General features: G+C 31.6%; 1 protein-coding gene across 1 annotated transcript; it reads right to left on the bottom strand.

Annotated features, from left to right (window-relative positions):
• Positions 1-12154: 12154 nt before the first annotated feature.
• Positions 12155-22190, bottom strand: LOC134683937 (uncharacterized). The gene is made up of 4 exons (XM_063543248.1): positions 22055-22190; positions 16360-16426; positions 15489-15662; positions 12155-12339 (listed from the first exon to the last, which is right to left on the bottom strand). Exons 1-4 carry the CDS (start codon positions 22094-22096, stop codon positions 12320-12322), a joined length of 303 nt encoding a protein of 100 aa, XP_063399318.1. The 5' UTR covers positions 22097-22190; the 3' UTR covers positions 12155-12319.
• Between the last annotated feature and the right edge of the window lie 774 nt (positions 22191-22964).

Genomic DNA, 22964 nt, shown 5'->3' with positions numbered 1-22964 from the left:
GCAACTCATTCAAAATTTTGACCCAATTGCAATTTGTTTTATTAAACCAAATTGTTCAACTGGTCAGAAATTTGAACCAACTGCTGTAGAAACCACAGTCAGGTTGTGAAAGTGCAAGGTGATTAAATAAAACATACTTACAATCTATAAGACTTTAACTCCACTTTAATGATGTTGTGACAAAATTTGTCTATCAGTTTGTATAGGTATATTATAGTCATTACCATGCTTAAGGTGAAATTGTTATTTTGAATTGCTGTAAAAATGTCCATACTAAGCTTTCATATAGTTTTTCTTTCGAAAAGTCTTTTATATTCATAAGAATCAGACATTTTGTGAATTAAAACATTTCATATTCAGTAAAATATGTGTAAAATTGCAATATGTTTGTAGGAAGTTTCCATGGGGAGATAATATTTTTTTTCTTTCAAAATGTCTTTATTCAAAAGATTAATATTTTAGGTTATCTCCCCATGAAAACTTATCAATAGCATTGTGTTATTTCACACATAATTTCCTGAGTATATGATGTTTTATTTTAAATGATATCTGGTTCTTATGAATATAGAATACTTTTAGAAAGAAAAACTATATAAAAGCTTAGTTTGGACATTTTTATAGCAATTCAAAATAAACAATTTCACCTAAAGCATGGTAATGACTATAATATACCTATACAAACTGATAGACTCAAATTTTCACAACATCATTAAAGTGGAGTTTAAGTCTTATAGGATTGTAAGTATGTTTTATTTTATCACCTTGCACTTTTACATTTAGACTGAACAATTTGTTCAATATTCTGACCAGTTGAACAATTTGGTTTAATAAAACAAATTGCAATTGGGTCAAAATTTTGAATGAGTTGCAATTGGTGGATAGCAACACTAACAGTCAAGTCACTGTAATTTGTGTTCAGAGCTTCTAATACTCAAGATATCAACTAGATTTATTTATTTTTTATGAATATGTTAATAGAAAAAAAATCATGCATCAATATCATATGTTAAGATTGTGGTGATTAGTCCATAATAATATCTGAACAGGCAAAATTTATTTTAAGGAAAAAATATTTTTTTGTTTCCACTATGACCATAATGACCACAATAAAGATTACATTCCATTTTATTCCCAATAAGGACCAGACCTAACAGTATAAGTTATATGCTTCACTACTGACCCCCTATGGATCCATAGAGAGTTAGTAAAATCCATAGGGGATGACAGATCATGACAGCCTATGGATTTTATTCGCCCTCTATGGTCCGTAGGAGGTCAGTAATTAACTGTATACTAATGAATTTATTGCACCCTGGACTTTTTCTGCTGCGTTTTGTTGAAAAATAAACAATGAAACACAACAGCAGTAATCATGGTAATAGATAACGTCACCATTAACAGTAGACGTGATGTCATGAACCCCCTATGAAATTTACTAACCCCTTACAGTTCCATAGGGGGTCACCACTTGACAGCGTTAAACCAATCACAACTTGATAATTTACCCCCAGTGCGATAATACTTTTTGATGCACTTTCAGTAACAGAGTTCTTTTTGATAAACAGGCAGTGTTATCATTCCTTAACAAAAACCTTAGGTTTTAAACCACTGTACTTTATACTTGACTTTATACATGAATTCCATGTGATTATCTTTTTATTTTTCTTGATTTGAAACATAGGTGTAACTTTATTGGCATCACAATTTTACACAATTCCTTGTAGACTGCTACAGTTATATTATAAGTTATTTTTGTGAAGTACCTAAATACTTGTTATTTATTTGTTGCTATAGTAGAAGTGTAAGGCCTAAGACCTATTAAAGTCAGCATCAAATGACTTGACATATCTTGGCAGACCATGTATTGTTTGTCGCTGTTTGTCTTTGTTTTATTCCTGTTTTTGTTGTTGTATTTCTTTGTTTTTATTCTTTATTTTCATTGCTGTTTTTCTGTGTTGATTTTCTTTGGTTTTTTTTGTCTATTAATTGTTGTTGTTTTTGTCTTCCCCCTTTTTTTACAGTACTCTGTGTTGTTTTTTTTTGGTTTTATTTCCTATAATTTGTTGATTTTTTTATTTTTTTCCTGTCTGTTTTTGTTTTATTCCATTTTTTTTGGAGGAGTCTGATGTTTGTGCTAGGTGTAGTCTGATGTGCTATTAAATATTAATGATGAATACTTTTATCTTTTTTGATTTATTATATTACTTTTTACATTGATCAATTCTTTGGCTTTTGAATTGGGTATGTTGATGACAATTTACAAGGAAAATTGATATTTGAACTGCCGATATATGATCTGGATGTCATTTTAACGATTATGAGATAGTTTTTTTAAGTTTAGCTGAAAAGCAGTTGAGGCATAATTCTGTTTAAGGGGATATATATGTAAAGGTTTATTTTCATATTTTTGTATTCAATGATAAAATACTTAAAATGTCAGAAATGTCATACTGCCCATCAAGGGCCCTTAAGTAGAACAATACATTTTCTTATTCTTCAATATTGATTGAATTCAGTTGCTCCTTAGTGTATTAGTATGGAAATTATTGTATTAATAGGAAAATGTATAAATTTCATTGTTTATTTGAATTTATTTCTTTTCAAGTCTGCAATGTATTTAATACTCAGATATGAACTTCAGTTAAAGTCTTGAGTTGTGGTTCATATTTAAACTTGATATTGTATCTGGATCTTTATTAAATGTCAGTCAAATATTTATAAGATTACAACTTGTAACTACTTATTTTTGACATTTTTACGTATTATGTCAGTTTATTTTGTTCATACATTGTTGTCAGTATAATGGAATTTTATGCAACTGTCATACAAGTGAGAGTTTTAGATTAGCTTGCTTTCTTTGGTATTTTTATTTAGATTAAGCTTTCAAAATATTTTCAATTTATTTATCTTTAGTTAGCTTGAATTTGTGGTTTGTTTTGGCTGACTGACTTTTGGCAATCTCTTACAGCTGAATTTTTGTGATAATGTGGCAAGGCGAGGCATAAGTGTTGCACCTGTACACCTATTTGTTTCTGGTTGACTGACTTTTGGCAGACTACAGCTGAATTTTTGTGATAAGGCTGCAAGCTGAGGCATAATCTAAAAACTTACTTAAACTTAATTGTGTTATATGCATCATCATCAAGATTTTTAAACGCCCATCAAAATTTTGACGGGACGTATTATGGTATACAAATGTCCGGTGTCCGTCTGTCTGTCTGTCCGTCTGTCCGTCTGTCCGTCTGTCCGTCTGTCCGTCTGTCCGTCTGTCTGGCGTTAACATGTCGCACCGTAACTTGAGAACGACTTATCCAAATTTCATGAAACTTAATATAGTTGTTTCTTATGATGGTCAAATGATCTGTATACTTTTTAGTGAAAATAAGATTTAAACTTTTTGAGTTACGGCACTTTGTAACTAAAACAGGGGTGTGGTTTTTTCACATGTCGCACCGTATCTCAAAAACGTTTCTTGATTATTGCTTAAAACTTCACACACTTCTTAGTTATATTAATCTTAATATCTGTATACTTTTTGGTGATGATTCAAAATTTCATTTTTGAGTTATTGAGTATTTTGTAAAAAAGGGGGAGGTTTTTTTTACATGTCGTGCGGTATCTCAAAAACGATTTATGATTATTGCTTAAAACTTTACACACTTCTTTGTTATATTAATCTAAAGATCTGTATACTTTTTGGTGATAACTCAAAATTTTATTTTTGAGTTAATGAGTATTTTGTAAAAAAGGGGAGTTTTTTTTTTTTTACATGTCGCGCCGTATCTCAAAACAATTTATGTTTATTGCTTGAAACTGTACACACTTCTTTGTTTTACTAATTTAAAGATCTGTATACTTTTTGGTTTGATTCAAAATTTTATTTTAGTGATATTTGTAAAAAAAAAAACAGGGTGGGGGGGGGGGGGGGGGGGGGTTTCACATGTCCCGCCGTCTCTCAAAAACAATAAATGGTTATTGCTTAAAACTTCCTCATAAACTATTTATGATTATTGCATAAAACTTCCACACAAGACGTCGGGCGTATCATGCGCTCATGGCGCAGCTGTTTATTTTTTATGTGATGTTGAAATGTTTTTGAAAGTTTAATTACTAAATTAGCTTTAAAAAATGCAGGTAGTTGTCATTAGCTTATCATATTCAAGTTATAAGATTTTACTGCTGCAAAGCTTTTTTTCACATTGTTTTCATATTTTTTACTTATTTTAGTTTTTCTTGTAACAAAATACTAGAGTAATAATTAATAAAGGGCTGCGCTTTAGGGCATGATATGCCCGTTGCTCTTTTAACTTGTCTTTTATGCTTTAAATGAATTTATATGATCAACTAGAAATAAATATACAAATCAAAAGGGATGTTACATTAATATATTCACTAAAGTTTCATAAAATCCCCCTTTTAAGTATAAAAATTCATTACTTAAGAAAACGTAAAATCTAAAATTTATAAAAATGGAAAGGGAGCTTATGTCAATAGATATAAACAATTCACCAAAGTTTCATGGACATTGGTGAAGGCCTTTTTGAGTTATTGTCCGAAATGTTGAAAATCCCCCTTTTTTTTATGAATAAAGCCCCATAAATCCAAAACTTAAAATCTGAAATTTATAAAAATTGAAAGGGAGCTTACATCAATAGATATAAACAATTCACCAAAGTTTCATGGACATTGGTGAAAGCCTTTTTGAGTTATTGTCCAAAGTGTTGAAAATCCCCCTTTTTTTATGAATAAAGCCCCATAAATCCAAAACTTAAAATCTGAAATTTAAAAAAAACAAAAGGGAGCTTACTTCAATAGATATAAACAATTCACTTAAGTTTCATGGAAATTGGTGAAAGTGTTTTTGAGTTATTGTCCGAAGTGTGGACGACGGACGGAGGGACAGACGAACGGACAGCGGTAAACCATAATACGTCCCGTCTAAAAGACGGGTGTATAAAAAGGATTACATATTGTACTAAAATACTCAGTTTTATTGGGTAGGTTTTATCTGTTTTAGATATTTGTTTTAAGTTATTGCTTGAGTTAACATGTTTTTTGTGTTTGTTAAGATGTTTTATTTAGCCAAGACATATTCTTTAATACCAACTTGATACTTAGTTATGTTGATATATTTTAAAACTGAAAATAATTGGACTTACAGATGTTCTTACTAAGGGTAATATATTCATATAGAGATGTACCTTTTCAATATAATGGAATTTTATGCAACTGTCATACAAGTGAGAGGTTAAGCTAGCTATACAATCAGGTTAAATCCACCATTTTCTACATAGGAAGTGCCTGTACTAAGTCAAGAATATGACGATTGTGGTTGTTATAGAGATGTGCCTTTTCAATATAATGGAATTTTATGCGACCGTCGTACAAGTGAGATGTTAAGCTTAGGCTATAAAACCAGATTAAATCCACCATTTTATACAGAAGAAAATGCCTGTACTAGCTCAGGAGTATGACTGTTGTTATTCATCCATATTATGTGTTTGAGCTTTTGATTTTGCCATGTGATAGGGACTTTCCGTTTTGAATTTTCCTCGGAGTCCAGTATTTAAGTGATTTTACTCTTTTTTTTCTATTTTAATACTGTGCATAATAAAATTACTGATATGTGATATTATTGATCTTGTCATGTTCTTCTATACATTTTGTATTTGTATTCAGGTAGCATATTTACTTAAACAGTGAACACTTATTTAGGCTCAATCAAACTAGAGCTTTTCACTTGATACCAAATTGTATGCTTTCAAGATTTTTTTCTTCAATATCATGATTTTTCTCAGTTCATCTAATTTGCGTTTTGCTGCATATATCAAGATTACAGATTTCATTTTTAACATAAGAGTTAAGAGGAACAATTATATGTATTTATTGTTTATTTCAAAATAATGACAGACTGTGAAACCAAATTGAGATATCTACACATTTGTCACCTTTGCAATGTTTGAAATAGAATTTTGTGCAATTTAGAAAAAAAGAAATTGTGATGCCTTATTTATTAAAATTAAAAGAGTAATATACTTTTCTTGATCTATTGAATGAATTGGAATTGTATAAGATTAACGTAATCTATTTTATGTATTTAGTTTGGAGTATTTATGTTTTCATGTACCAGCAAAAGGATTTTATATACATTTTAATAAAAAAAAAATCAGAAAATGATTTTGTTTATTTCAGTATTGCTAATTTTCTTAGATATAAGTAAATATTGTATGAATGCCAATCAGACAACTCTCCATCCAAGTCACAACTTGTAAAAGTAAACTATTATAGGTCAAAGTATGGTCTTCAACACAGAGCCTTGGCTCTCACCGAACAGCAAGCTATAAAGGGCCCCAAATCTTGTCCTTTGAGATTTTGTCAAATTTAGCTGTTGTTTTGTAGAAAAAAATGATGTTGTTTAAGATTGATCGTTGAATTAAAGACTTGAAGAAAATGGAGGCACATGTGTTACAAACAAAGAGGAAATGTTAAAAATCCATAAAAAACAGATAGAAGAAAGAAAACAAAAATCAGTGTGTTATAACAAAGACAATCGCACACACATACAATGCACATCACTGACAATCTGTCAATAGCTTAGAAGAACTTACTAAATTAATTTGTTTTTTCTTAAGATTTAATTCCTTTCACATTTTTTTGTATTAAAAAGTTAAATGCATGCCAAAAGATAGTTTGTTGGGTAACATTTCAATTTATAAAGGTAACTGAACAACACAGGCCTGCTGTACAAATTGGCAATATGAATTACTTGGTCTGAAATATCTTTGAGGTTTACATTCCCAGTCAATTGATAAAGAAAGACAAAAGATATGTCAAGAAAAATTAGGTACCTTAGTAATTCATTACAGTTACTGAATTAACAGTAACTGTTACTGAATCAACAGTTACTGAATCAAGTTACTGAATCAACAGTTACTAAATCAATAGTTACTGAATCAACAGTTACTGAATCAACAATTACTGAATCAAGTTACTGAATCAACAGTTACTGAATCAACAGTTACTGAATCAACAATTACTGAATCAAGTTACTGAATCAACAGTTACTAAATCAACAGTCACTGTATCAACAGTTAATGAATCAACAGTTACTGAATCAACAGTTACTGAATCAATAGTATCTGAATCAATAGTTACTGAATCAACAGTTACTGAATCAATAGTGACTGAATCAACAGTTACTGAATCAATAGTTACTGAATCAACAATTACTGAATCAAGTTACTGAATCAACAGTTACTGAATCAACAGTTACTGAATCAAGTTGCTGAATCAATAGTTACTGAATTAACAGTTACTAAATTAAGTTACTGAATCAACAGTTACTGAATCAATAGTTACTGAATCAACAGTTAATGAATCAACAGTTACTGAATCAATAGTTACTGAATTAACAGTTACTAAATTAAGTTACTGAATCAATAGTTACTGAATCAACAGTTACTGAATCAATAGTTACTGAATTAACAGTTACTAAATTAAGTTAATGAATCAACAGTTACTGAATCAACAGTTACTGAATCAACAGAGTTACTAAATCAACAGTTACTGAATCAACTGTTGGCACAGAGATATGCCACACCTGTATGTGCTTTTTATAAGGCAAATGTTTAAAAACACTCAAAGTATCTGAACAACAATGTTTCTCATTGTTGAAGGCCTTACAGTAGCCTATGATTGCTTACATCATCAACTTTGGTGGATAGTAGTCTCGTTCCTAATTTTTATTTTTATTCAATGAATGATTACTGAGGAGGTAGAGCCAAATAATAGCCATTGAAATGAGATCTAACAATGCAAATACATAGACAAACATTATTGGACCCCTTTAAGCGGACCTAGTCACAAAACATGTAAACTACGTAAAAGTTTTAAAATGGCCTCTACTGGGGGGATGTGGCCAAACAAGTGTAACTGCGAGCTACTGCTCACTGATGATACCCCCGCCGCAAGTGGATAATATAAATAGTGTAAAAATATGTAAGTGTTCAGTAAACAGGAAGTTGTTGAGTGATGAATCTGAAAACGCATAACAGGGTATAGCTGACTTATATAAATCCTGAAACCAAATTTCAGAAATCCTTGTATTGTAGTTCCTGAGAAAAGTGTGACGAAAATTTTCAACTTGGCTATCATGTATAACATACAAGTGTTCGGTAAACGTGATCAATCTGAAAACGCATCACACAGTATAGCTGACTTAGATAAACCCTGAAACCAAATTTCAGAAATCCTTGTATTGTAGTTCCTGAGAAAAATGCGACGAAAAAATAAATAGTGTAAAAATATGCAAGTGTTGGGTTAACAGGAAGTTGTCGAGTGATGAATCTGAAAACACATTACACGGTATAGCTGACTTATATAAATCCTGAAACCAAATTTCAGAAATCCTTGTATTGTAGTTCCTGAGAAAAGTGTGACGAAAGTTTTCAACTTGGCTATCATGTGTAAAATCATACAAGTGTTCGGTTAACAGGAAGTTGTCAAGTGATCAATCTGAAAGCACATCACACAGTATAGCTGACTTATATAAATTCTGAAACCAAATTTCAGAAATCCTTGTATTGTAGTTCCTGAGAAAAGTATGACGAAAATTTTCAACTTGGCTATCATGGTAAAATCATACAAGTGTTCGGTAAACAGGAAGTTGTCAAGTAATCAATCTGAAAACGCATCACACGGTATAGCTGACTTAAATAAACCCTGAAACCAAATTTCAGAAATCCTTGTATTGTAGTTCCTGAGAAAAGTGTGACGAAAGTTTTCAACTTGGCTATCATGTGTAAAATCATACAAGTGTTCGGTTAACAGGAAGTTGTCAAGTGATCAATCTGAAAACGCATCACACGGTATAGCTGACTTAGATAAACCCTGAAACCAAATTTCAGAAACCCTGAAACCAAATTTCAGAAATCCTTGTATTGTAGTTCCTGAGAAAAATGCAACAAAAGATATTCATGGGACGGACAGACTGACGGACTGACGGACGGACGGAGGGACAGACAGAGGTAAAACAGTATACCCCCCCTTTTCTTAAAGCGGGGGTATAATAATCTAAATCGGGAATGTTCTAATACTAAAAACAACAACATACCATATGAATCAACGAATTACAATAGGTGACACACATTTACAAATTGTTAACATGGCCAAATAATCTGAATGGGAATGTTCAAATACTAAAAACAACAACATACCATATGAATCAACGAATTACAATAGGTGGCACACATTTACAAATTGTTTGCATGGCCAAATAATCTGAATGGGAATGTTCTAATACTAAAAACAACAACATACCATATGAATCAACGAATTACAATAGGTGGCACACATTTACAAATTGCTGACATGGCCAGAAACAGCACACTCTTCTATAATTGTCTTAGGAAAGCAAAAACCAGATCCTTCAGGTGATTATTAATGGCCTACCTGGATAATCCAGTTATATAAAACAAATAAGAATGAACAATAATGAAACTTTCAGTCACACAATGAAATAAACAAACATTTAATACTGATCAGACATCTTTATAAATCTTCAGTTATCCCAAGATAAAACTGACATTTTATTGAAAGTATAATAATAAAAATTGAAATAGCATAAATCTCAGCATAGATAGCATTACAATGTTAAGAATGGTTATTTTAATCCAAATTCATTGATATTTGGCATTGTGGATCCAATGTATTCTTTTTTTGAACAGTTTAATAAAACATCAAGGAAAATTACCTCCCTTTGACATTTTCTATGGCTAAAATATTTTAGATTTACTTCCATTCTCCATTTTAAATAGCTATAATTTTTCCAACTAAAACCAAAACATGCCTTTTGATTTTACAATGTGTAAGACAAAATCTGTATGTATAATTTGCCTCTTATATAAATATATTGTTGGGTTTCAATATTTAATTACAATGTCAGTTACAAGACCTGAGGATATAAAAATAAGAAGATATGGTGAATTTACCAGTGAGGCAACCATCCACTAAAATTCAAATGAAATAGATGTAAGCAGATATAGGCAACCATATGGCCTTCAACAATGAGAAAAACCCATACAGTATGGTCAACTTTAAAAGGTCCCAACATGAAAAATATGAAATAATTCAATTGAGAAAACTCAAGAAGTCCATATTTGGAATGTGCTCAGTATATTAATAAGTTATAGAAACAGTCAGCAGGAAATTTGAAAATAGATGTTTTTGATATTTTCATACCTTTTAGACACCCCTAGGATAACTCAAGAATTAACCAGGGGTTTTAGAGATTTTTTAATACAACAATCGGCAGGAAATATGACAATAATAGACCACTTTCGAGTTCATCCGTCACCGGCAAAAACTCGTCAATTATACACGCCTTTATGACGTCATTTACCAGATAGAGGGGCTCGCCTGTATCCCTGCACTATTTACGTTCATCAAGCGTCTTAGTGATCGTCTTTGTGCAGGATAAACTAGAAATAATGGTTGCTATGTAGGTACTTACTGACATTTCCCTAATGACAGCAGTGTTGGTTGTCAATTTTGAGAATTCAATTTGCCGAATAATTCGTACAATATAGAATTGTAGTTTTCCAACCACTCGCTCAACATTGGAAGGAAGTAACGACGCCCCTAAACGCACAAATGACGATGATAAAGGCGCGTATAATTGACGAGTTTTTTCCGGTGACGGATGAACTCGAAAGTTGTCTAATAAATTTTTTATTTAAATTTTTAAATCCATATATTCAATTTTGTCTATTTTTACTGCAACATTATAATGCATTTACCTTAAAGATGCAACATGTGACTAGGTATTAATTGTGATTTAATTTCAGTAATTATTAACTGAACAATGATTTATCATGTTAAAAACAAATTCTATTAACATGTGAATCATAATCTTGGCTCAATAGGTTTACAAAATACAACATATGAGAGTTCAGTTAATTGACCTTTACTCAAATCCTAAATTGTTCAGTCAGTGAAGATGAGCACATTGCTCATAAAGAAAACTACTCACTTGTTAAAGTTACTTATCAAACAGACTGGACTGTTATGGACTATACCACTTTTAAATGTGTACCTATTCAAGAATGGACTGAACTTTACTGGGATGAACCATTACAAACATAGCTTACCCACTTGTAAATGGACAAAACTAATACATTATAGATGACTCGGTTATTTCTTTTATATGACCTAGGCTTAATATTATACAAAACTATTTGGTCTATTATTGTCAAGGTGAAAATTAGTAGGAAAGTTAATTTTGAATAATCTAAACAATAAAATACAAAGCATTAAGCTGGTTGTTTCATACTGAACCCAAAACCTTCTGTAATATTTGACACTGTACATTGTTATGCAACTTACACATTTAAGCTTGTTTTTTAAGGTTTTTTTATGAGGTAGTGTTAACCCATCCATACTATTTTCTAGAAGCACCAACTAGACACCCCTAGAATAACCTAAAAGTTGTCTATGGTTTTTCTTTCAAAAAGAGTAAGTATCTCATAAACTTCTTACATTACAACTTTCTGAGTATAAGGTGATCTGTTTAAAAAAAGAAAGAAAAAGAAGCAAACATCAAAAGGACAATAAAAAAATCTTTTTTCAAAGAAAAACCAACACTTTCATTTTTTTACATAAATAAGGCCATTAATTTTCTCGTTTGAATTGTTTTACATTGTCTTATCGCCTGTTATAGCTGACTATGGGGTATGGGCTTTGCTCATTGTTGAAGGCCATATGGTGACCTATAGTTGTTAATGTCTGTGTCATTTTGGTCTTTTGTGGATAGTTGTCTCATTGGCAATCATACCACATCTTCTTTTTTATACTTATACCAATTTGAAAGTCTTTGTTTTAACCTGGCCGAGGTTAGAATCCCAAACCTCCAGCATGACAGGCAAACACTGTAGTCTTTAAATCATATCCAGTATGAACTCAACTGAATATGATATCACATGAAACCCAACTTTGTATTTTATGGAGAACATAAACTTCAGCCAAAACCAGACCAATGTACTTGATTTTCTAAGCCAACAAGTTATTATGATTTATAGGCATTTTATTTTGTCACTACCAGTCTCAGGGAAAGAACACAACGTTAAAATTTTATATAAAAATTTAATTTAATAAAAAAAACAATGATGATTCTTCAATTCTCAAAACAAGTTTTCAGACAGTTCTCTCTGTTGTACAAGTTTATCACAACTGTTAATTCCCTACTTTTATCTGCCACATAAAATTCACGTGGTGTTAGGCCACCAATCAATAAATCAGTCTTGTGTCCACTAGTGAATACTGGTTAGGTCTTTTTGTTTCTATCTGAAAAATAAAAACATTTAAATGTTATTTCTTCCAAGGTCATTCCAGTGAAAAATAATTTGTTCATTTACATGTTGCTCTGGATTTTGATTTATACCAGTACACAGAAAGCCATTACTTTAGTTTATATAACAGGCTCTTTACTCACTCAACTGCATCTTCAACAATTGTCACTTTTTTTTGCAAGTGGGGCATTATTCCAGAAAGTTCTAGAGGCTTTAAGAAGTTCAAGTCACTCACTTGCATCGTCAACAATTACAGCCTTTTTTTAATAAAAAAAAAATCTTGATTAAAAGGGAATAAATCTATTACTTATGGGTTAACAGACAATTTTAGTCATGAAAAATTGAGAATGGAAATAGGGAATGTGTCAAAGAGACAACAACCCGACCAAATAAAAAAACAACAGCAGAAGGTCACCAATAGGTCTTCAATGTAGCGAGAAATTCCCGCACCCCGAGGCATCCTTCAGCTGGCCCCTAAACAAATATATACTAGTTCAGTGATAATGAACGCCATACTAATTTCCAAATTGTACACAAGAAACTAAAATCAAAATAATACAAGACTAACAAAGGCCAGAGGCTCCTGACTTGGGACAGGCGCAAAAATGCGGCAGGGTTGAACATGTTTGTGAGATCTCAACCCTCCCCCTATACCTCTAACCAATGTAGAAAAGTAAACGCATAACAATACGCACATTAAAATTCAGTTCAAGAGAAGTCTGAGTCTGATGTCAGAAGATGTAACCAAAAAAAATAAACAAAATGACAATAATACATAAATAACAACAGACTACTAGCAGTTAACTGACATGCCAGCTCCAGACTTCAATTAAACTGACTAAAGATTATGATTTCATCATATGAACATCAGGCACAATCCTTCCCGTTGGGGGTTTAGTATGTCAATGTTTTGCAGAAATTATCCTGGTGATTGTTCCTCATTTTACAATTAAACTATTTATATAATTTTCAAGATTGTAAGCAAATATGAAATCAAATTAGAAAAAAATTGTTGTTAAAGGGCATTAACTCTTATGACAGGTACAAAGTAATTGCAAAAAAGCTCCTATTGGCCCACTGGGCCAGGTGAGCTAATAATTGACTTGTTCAATGGTATTTAGGAGATAATTGTATTGTATTTTAAGCTTGGCCTTTAATATCGCAAATGAGTTTACCTAGCAACACATGAACAAATATTTGCTACAGTAAAATCAACATTTACGAAGGCCAGGCTTAAAATATAATACAGTTATCTCCATTCTAATGTCACATATCAAAATCAATTCCATTTGATATTTTGGCTTTATAATGCAATAAATGAAAAATTCTGCGACATTGTCTTTGGTATCTAAACAAGAGGCTCTCAAGAGCCTGAATCGCTTTGAATCGTCCTTTTTTCTTCAAAAGCAAAAAAAAATCATTTTCTCCTATGTTCTATTTTAGCCATAGGAGCTATGTTTCTTGACATACAAGGAAATAAAATATAAAATTTTTACTAGATACTCTGAAACTCATTTAGCCTGAGTTTGGCTGAAATTGATACAGCAGTTTCAAAGGAGAAGATTTTTTTAAAGTAAGTCAACATGATGAACAAATTGAGAAAAAAAGTCTTTAAAGGGCAATAACTCCTTAAGGGGTCAATTGACAATTTTGGTCAAATTGACTTATTTGTAGATCTTACTTTGCTTAACATTTTTGCTATAAACAGTTTATCTGTATCTATGATAATATTCAAGATAATAGCCAAAAACTGCAAAATTTCTTTAAAATCATCAATTCAGGGGCATTATACCTGAAAAACCAGTTACCCAATTCGGCTGAAAATTTCAGGACAGGTAGAACTTGACCTAATAAATACTTTAACTTCTTGTCTTATTTGCTCTAAATGCTAGAGTTTTTGAGATATAAGCCAAAAACTGCATTTTACCCTGTGTTCTATTTTTAGCCATGACGGCCATGTTTTTTGACAAAATAGAAAATAAAACACAAATTTATTTTATTCACCCTACTGATCATTCAGTTGAAGTTTGGTTGAATTTGGTCGAGTAGTTTTAGAGGAGAAGATTTTTTAAAGTTAGCAAATATAATGCACAAATTGTGAAAAATTGTCATTAAAGGACAATAACCCCTTAAGGGGTCAATTGATAATTTTGTTCATAATTTACTTATTTGTAGATCTTACTTTGCTGATCATTTTTGCTGTTTACAGTTTATCTTTATCTATAATAATTTTCAAGATAATCACCAAAAACTGCAAAATTTCCTTAAAATTACCAATTAAGTGGCAGCAACCCAACAATGGGTTGTTTGATTCATCTGAAAATTTCAGGGCTGATAGATGTTGACCTAATGAACATTTTTACCCCCATGTCAGATTTGCTCTAAATGCTTTCGTTTTTAGATATAAGCCAAAAACTGCATTTGACCCCTATGTTCTATTTTTAGCAATGGCGACCATGTTTGTTGATAGATCAAAACTTCGGATACATTTTATAAACTAGATATCCTAAGGAACATTCAGTTAAAGTTTGGAAGTATTTGGCCTAGTAGTTTCAGAGGAGAAGATTCTTTAAATAGTTTACGACGACAGCCGACGCCGACAGACGACAGACGATGGACGACGACGGACGCCAAGTGATGGCATAAGCTCACTTGGCCCTTCGGGCCAGGTGAGCTAAAAAGTGACATTATATGTATACTCTCGATGTCAAACATAAACACTAGACATTTTATACTTTTCGTAGGCTTCTTTTTTGTTTCAATAATGACAAAAAGAAGGTTTTGAGGCACAAAACCTGACTTTCTTGTTATGAGGAATTACAAAACAAACAAAACATTAGGAACTCAAAATGGCAGCTTCTTAGTTATCGTTTGTAGAACGTAGAATTTAACCCTTCAAAATATTTGTCACATCTAATGAATTTATAGTTTTAAAAAATAATTGTATAAGAATGTACTTGTTGTGATGCAAAAAAAGATAATAATAGGATGGTAAATTTAAGTCTAAGTTCAAGTTTTCGGTATGTGTAGTTCCTGTAAAATTTCAGTAAGTCAGCATAAATGTACAACTAATTCAAAAGTATCAATCAATAATTAATTCTTCCTCTATTTTTTTTAGGCAGAGAATCATATTCCACTGCTTACCATATAATCTGTCTATATGTCTATTCCACTTATGTATACATTTAGCAGACTCCTTTGCTGATACATAAGTTGATGCTCCAGCCCCGACTAACACTGTCACCATCACATGTTTCATTGGTCCATACGGTAACACAGAAGATAGTAGCTTTTGACCAAGATGTACACCTCCACATGCTGAAAAATATTATCTATTATAGTTCATAGTCCTTTAAGGTAAGGGAAAATCTTTTCAATGATTGAAAAGGAAAAACAAATGTAATGTCAGCCATGTAGTTGAGAGGGAAAATAAAGAACTGAAGAAGGTCAATAGCCTAAACATCTTGAAAAATTGGTTTTTTGATACAATTATATAAAGCATGTTCCCTATTGGAATTTTGAAAACAAAGAAATTCTAATTGGTAAATTAAGTTTGTTTGTAAATAACCTATCAAACAGAGTAATTATGGAAACATCACATATGATAAGTAAAAGTTATAAAATCTCAGTCATCTGAAGGTCAACATAACTTTTTCAACAATGCAATTTCCTGAAACATTTACTGGTATCTTTTAGGCAACTGACTATAAACAGTTAGAATATCATATTTTACATATATTTACTGATTTGTAATATTTTAATAAAACTAACTACATGTATAAAAGGTTTGATTTTGCTCATTGTTGATAATTATTGCTCATTAATTGATCTGTAATTGTTAACACTTTGTTTTTTAGTTTCAGTTGAATAGTTAGTATCACTGGCAACTATCACTATACCACATCTCCTTATTTGCATGTATTATTTTGTTTATGTGTTACTTTTCTTTTACTTATTCAACTGGTTACAAACATAACAATAAGCTGTCCTAACATATCATATTCAATTTACCTACCTGCGCCTAATACTAAAACTGACTGCCAAATAGCTTCCAAAAAACAAGCATCTTTCTGTTTTCTATACTGAAAAATAAACATGATCTTAGAACTCAGTTGATAAAAACATAAAGTAGAAAAATATTGACACTGCTAATTCTCTCTCTCTTTTTAAAGTTTACACGATATAAGTATATAATAAAATATACTTGTACTTTACCAATTTGATCTTTTTTCTAGCAATGACAGACATGTTTAATCAGCAAGTGCATAAATGACAAATCTGATCATTCAATCATATTGTTTGCCTTAAATTACTGGAGAATAATTGGCTTTTTCCCCTGGAGAAAATTCCCAATTTGAAAAAAAATGCTTTAAATTTATTCCCAAAAAGTGCAGTCTCAGTAGTAATTGTGCAAGAATACAAACTGCAAAATACTCATTTATTAATTTTTCATGCCTATAATGACTACATGTGCAGATTTGAGGGTCTATTTAAGAAATAATTCATGGAAGCCATAGATTGTTGGAAATTTACAATACAACACTATCTAACCAAAATACATTGTATGGACAGTGTTATTTACCACTCAAAAGATTATAATAATCTTTTGAGTGGTTAATAACACTGTCCATACAATGTATTTTGGTTAGATAGTGTTGTATTGTAATTTATAATACCAAATAAACATGGAATTTATCAAAAATTTTAAACACAAGAAATTATACAAATTCCATAATTAACCAGATGCTCCGAAGGGCGTAGCTTTATACGACCACAGAGGTTGAACCCTGAACGGTTGGGGCAAGTATGGACACAACATTCAAGCTGGATTCAGCTCTAAATTTGGATTGTGATTAAATAGTTGACACAGCATAGGTTTCTGACACAGAATGAATGTGTTCTAATGAACTTAAAATTTTTGTTTTCTCTTAGAGCAATTCACTATGCTGTTGAATATTAATCCTCTCAAAAAAATGTTTGAAGAAATTTTCTTTCTATTTATGAAATTTCAAATGAGAAAAATTGAACCCAATTTTTTAATCACATCCCCCTTTCCCTTATTCCAAAACTTATCTCAATTAAAATATTCTAATGGAGTTTGCAACAATAACTACTCATTTAAATACATCATAAAATATTAAGATGTAAAAAAACTGCTTGTTATCACTGAATGGTAAAGATCATTTAAATTTATCAGTTAGTAGTAAAAAGTGAATATACATTGCATATTGTATATAACAAAGATTTAAGTTGATTCTGGAAAAAGAAAGATAACTCCAATTAAAAAAAATTCTTGCAATAAGATATTTCTTGCTTACTATTCTGGACAAAGAAAGATAACTCTAATTTTAAAAAAAATTGCTATTTCACAATATTGTGAAATTAGATATTTCTTGCCATTGCACAATACTGTGCAATTGAAAAGACTTGCTATTGCACAATACTTAATATAATAATTTTAGATCCTGATTTGGACCAACTTGAAAACTGGGCCCATAATCAAAAATCTAAGTACATGTTTAGATTCAGCATATCAAAGAGGCCCAAGAATTTAATTTTTGTAAAAATCAAACTTAGTTTAATTATGGACCCTTTGGACCTTAATGTAGGCCAATTTGAAAACGGGACCAAAAATGAAGAATCTACATACACAGTTAGATTTGGCATATCAACGAACCCCATTTATTCAATTTTTGATGAAATCAAATAAAGTTTAATTTTGGACCCAGATTTGGACCAACTTGAAAACTGGGCCAATAATCAAGAATCTAAGTACATTTTTAGATTCAACATATCAAAGAACCCAACCGATTCATTTTTTGTCAAAATCAAACTAAGTTTAATTTTGGACCCTTTGGACCTTAATGTAGACCAATTTGAAAACATGACTAAAAGTTAAGAATCTACATACACAGTTAGATTCGGCATATCAAAGAACCCCAATTATTCAATTTTGATGAAATCAAACAAAGTTTAATTTTGGACCCTTTGGGCCCCTTTTTCCTAAACTGTTGGGACCTAAACTCCCAAAATCAATACCAACCTTCCTTTTGTGGTCATAAACATTGTGTTTTAATTTCATTGATTTCTATTTACTTAAACCAAAGTTATTGTGCGAAAACCAAGAATAATGCTTATTTGGGCCCTTTTTTGGCCCCTTATTCCTAAACTGTTGAAACCAAAACTCCCAAAATCAATCCCAACCTTTCTTATGTGGTCATAAACCTTGTGTCAAAATTTCATAGATTTCTATTAACTAAAACTAAAGTTATAGTGCGAAAACCAAGAAAATGCTTATTTGGGCCCTTTTTGGCCCCTAATTCCTAAAATGTTGGGACCAAAACTCCCAAAATCAATACCAACCTTCCTTTTATGGTCATATACCTTGTGTTAAAATTTCATAGATTTCTATTCACTTTTACTAAAGTTAGAGTGCGAAAACTAAAAGTATTCGGACGCCGCCGGCGACGACGCAGACGATGACGCCAACGTGATAGCAATATACGATGAAATTTTTTTCAAAATTTGGGGTCGTATAAAAATAATTCCAAGTTCAAATAATAGCCTGTTATATGTTTTTTATAACTCAATGGATAGTTTTCATTATAAAACTTATGTACATATACTTTTTTCTGAAGAAAATTCTTTCGGTTGTTCAAATTAAGTTTACTTTATTTTAATTCCTCAACACATATTTTCCATATGCAAAGTGACCTCAACATGACCCATCTCCAAAAAATCCAGTGATCGCAATATGCATGTATGTCCTTAAAATAAACTATTTTCTGATTGTACATGTTAAACACATACTCAACATACAATGACATACATGCTTTTGGATAAATGTTGACAGACAGGTGACAATAGTTAAATTTCGGCTTCAAAACACGAACTTTAATTACATACCATATTTTCACAACAACACTGACTGATTGAAAAATAAATTTGACGATTATACGTAATATACTAGTGTGCGAAAAAAAAATGATAAAAAGGTGCACAGAAGACTAAGTTTATGATGTTTATATGCATTGGTTCAAGAATTGGAATAACATTATTTTTCACCGGTCACTCCTTTATTATACCTTTAAACAGCATTAAACCATGTAGATTTTTTGCAGTTGCCGACATTTCAAGATTACCAAGCTTTTTTTTTAGCAAGATAGCTCTCACAGTCCCACAAAATCTTTCATGGGGCCTTCAATCATGTCAATTTTATTTTAATAATGTTTATTTGCTTCTTCATACTTTTTTTAAAAATCATATACCTACATGACCTATGGTACAATTGATTGTTAGTTTAGAACTGTGGACGAAAATTGCTCTATAAAATTTCCAATTGGTGAGGCTCCATAGTGAAAATAACCAACAAATAGTGACAGTTGGCAGAACCTGTATGTCGAACCAAGAGTCCTGAAAAATGCTCAACTGGTTTGAGCATGCATAAAAAAATACCAAATACGTTGAATTCACAGTTGAACGAAAAAACTATATACAAAGAAAACATGTAAATAAGTAAGTATTAAATGAGTATTTCTGTACAATGCCTTCCTTATTTCAATCTTCTTTCTTAAAATATTCAACAACGGTGCGAAGATTAAGACTATATTGGGTGCTGATTTGACAATTGGCCAATAGACAACTTTCGAATTTCGATGCATTTCCGTCAAAAACTCTGCTTTTAGTGAACGTCATTTGTGCTTTTAGGGGCGTCGTCTCTTCCATTTCCATATTAAGCGATTGGTTGGAAAACTACAATTCTATATTGCAAATTATTCTGCAAATTGAATTCTCAAAAGTGACAATCAGCAATGCTGTCATTAGGGAATTGTCATTAAGTACCTACAGAAGAACCATTCTTTCTAGTTTATCCTGCACAATGACGATCACTAAGACACTTGATGAAAGTTAATAGTGCAGGGATACAGGCGACCCCCTCTATCTGGTAAACAACGTCATTGAGGTGCGTTTAATTGACGAGATTTTTCCCGTGACGGATGAACTCGAAAGTGGTCTATTTAACTATGTGCCGCATGTGCCACTTGACTTGAAATAGGGAAGTTCATGTGTTTATTAATTAAAATTATTATTACAATACCTTCCACTATTCACATATTGAGTTTACGTATGTATTATTGAAGTGGATGTATTTCAAATGTGCAACTATAATCTATATATAGACTTTGGTAACAAGAGGGTTGTAAAGGGTTATTTTGTGCAAAGTTTTCTGCCTTTTTATTTCATGTTTTTCAGTTCTTAACCTTTTATTTCTCGTTTGGAAAAAAAAGAGTTATTACCCTGTTTAGTGTTGACACTCTTAAATTCTCATGCTTGTCTTGCATTTGAAGTAAAAGTAAACCGGGACTTATTGAAAGTCTGTGTGTTATAATTACCATCCGAAACTTGTGTAATTTAAAAGTACTTGATGATTGTATATTGTTACCATTCTACTATTGCAGTCCATCAAATGACTTTCAACATTGGTTTTTAAATCAGATGCAATTAGTGGATGTTAGAAGGTGACCGCAAGCTCTACATGTCCATTGATAGTGACTGTATGATCTCCAAGAACAGCTGAGTAATCACTTCTAGTTCTTTTTTCCCCTTAATAGTGGGTCTCATTGGGGTCTAAGTGTGACGCGGGATTGCTGATTTTTTGTAAGCGTGACACGTGAAAGTCAAATTATCGTGTCGTGAAAACGGGAAATGAGGTCTTGCAGGACCCGGGAAATGACAAAAAAATGAGAATAGCTTACGTATATAGTGTAAGCGGGATACGGGAATCTGACAAAACAGTAGTAAGCGGGATCAGGGATCCGAACCCCCCAATGAGACCCCCTTAATATTTACGATTCAAATTCTCATGCTTTGTTTTTCCTACATTTATATTTTCTGTCCAACTTCATCACGGTTTTCAATTCATGTGTTTCTGTGTTGTGTTACCACCCTCTAATAAAGATATTTCAGATAATTTGCTGTGAACATGCAAAGCCAAAGTCACAGAACTTGTTTCTATCCATGGTTTACATGGCTTGCTCTAATTTTAAAGGATAACAGATCCCAATTAACAGGCTGTTTTGTTTGGAAATGAGCATAACTCATATATAAACTGCTGAATTTATTTTAAAATCTATGTTACACAGACTGAAAGTGAAAGGGGGCCGGTTTCTCTACCTATCTGTATCTGTAGTGGTACGTGTAGAATCCTATTAAGGCTTTTATACATGGTGGAGAAGAGCGCCGTTGTTATGGGCGGTGTTCTTGTAGAGCGGTCTTAAATGCCTCTACAGAACCTGCATGCACAACTTTATCTGGTAGTTGGTTCAAGTGAATAGTTGTTTCCACAAAAAATGAATGTTTGTACTGTGGTTTGTTGCTATTTGGTACTTTCAGTCCTCTGGTGTTATTGATAACTTGACGTTCGATGATATTGTCAGTTTCACAGTTTAAGTAAGTTTTGGCTTTAATTGTTCGTTTCGGTCTTGCTGGTATGACAAAATTGTCGGCTGGTAGAGCCGGCACCAGACCCTCAACCACCTTGTAAATCAGGATAAGACGGAGGCTGTGTCTTCTTTCCTCTAGCGTCTACATTTCAAGCTGGCGTCTCATATTAGTTACATGGTTATGGACCCTTCTACCATCCCCCTTTTTGTTTAAACGGGTTATTTGACAGTGCCTACTACAAATTTCAAAGAATAGATCTTACTAACTTCTGCAAGTTTGGCTCTTTTTGCTGCATCTAATACTGTCATCTCTAACTTAAATGCCTGTTAATACTATTTTAACATTTTTAACAGAGACAAAGTCACATATCTTTTTATGTAAACTCTAATAAAGGTAAATCAAAAGGAGTTCCGATATAGTGTTATCTCCCCCTTGATTTCCCGCGAAATATTAAGTAGGTCTACAATCGACACTGTGACAGAATAAATATTTTCAATAATCATTTACATTAGACGTCATTATAAAATAATGTTCCAAATCAACGACCATGAATTGAATACCTTTCCCCTCATTTAATCGACATTTTTTTTGTTTATATCAACCGAGTCATAATATGATAAATAATAAAATTATATCCAAATGATTTCTATTTTATTATATCACTGTAGACTATTATATATGTTCTCAAATCGCCGTATTTTTTTTTTTTGGCTTTTCGTAACCGACCTTCTATTCTACGGACTTGGGTCCGTGTAACACTTATCAATTCAAAGTTTTAAAAAGTTTTGAAATTTTAGATTTTTAGAATTTTGATCAAAGTTTTAAAATATCAAAATTTCAAATTGTGTTAAAGTTTTGAAATTTTGAAATTTTAACCAAATTATTAAAATATTAAAATTCTAAATATCGTTTAAAAATTTGATAGTTTAGGAATTTGAACAAACTTTTAAAATACTAAACCTAACGTGCAATTTTGATTTTTTCACTTTTTGAAAGTTTGATTTTTTAAACTTTTGATTAAAATATCAAAAATAGAAAAGGGGCGAAAAGAGGGGTAACTGTAAACACTGATGTAAATACGGCTCTGATAACTATCATTCTTAATAAATAAATAGCACGAAATATACCAAATCATTTTTAATTACAAAATGAATAATGAAAAGAAGAACAGTATCC

This window comes from Mytilus trossulus, chromosome 9 (assembly GCF_036588685.1).
Source record: "Mytilus trossulus isolate FHL-02 chromosome 9, PNRI_Mtr1.1.1.hap1, whole genome shotgun sequence".
Taxonomy (NCBI): Eukaryota; Metazoa; Mollusca; class Bivalvia; order Mytilida; family Mytilidae; genus Mytilus; species Mytilus trossulus.
The sequence above is the reverse complement of the archived record's forward strand: the minus strand, read 5'-3'. Positions and strand labels throughout refer to the sequence as shown.

Bases quoted from the DNA above. Each gene is read 5' to 3' on its own strand.
- LOC134683937 (XM_063543248.1), bottom strand. From the start codon at position 22,096: ATGACAGTATTAGATGCAGCAAAAAGAGCCAAACTTGCAGAA. The intron at 16,427-22,054 runs GTTAGTAAGATC...TTTATTTTTCAG, and splicing joins AAAGAGCCAAACTTGCAGAA to TATAGAAAACAGAAAGATGC. The intron at 12,340-15,488 runs GTAAGCAGTGGA...TTTATTTTTCAG, and splicing joins ACATATAGACAGATTATATG to ATAGAAACAAAAAGACCTAA.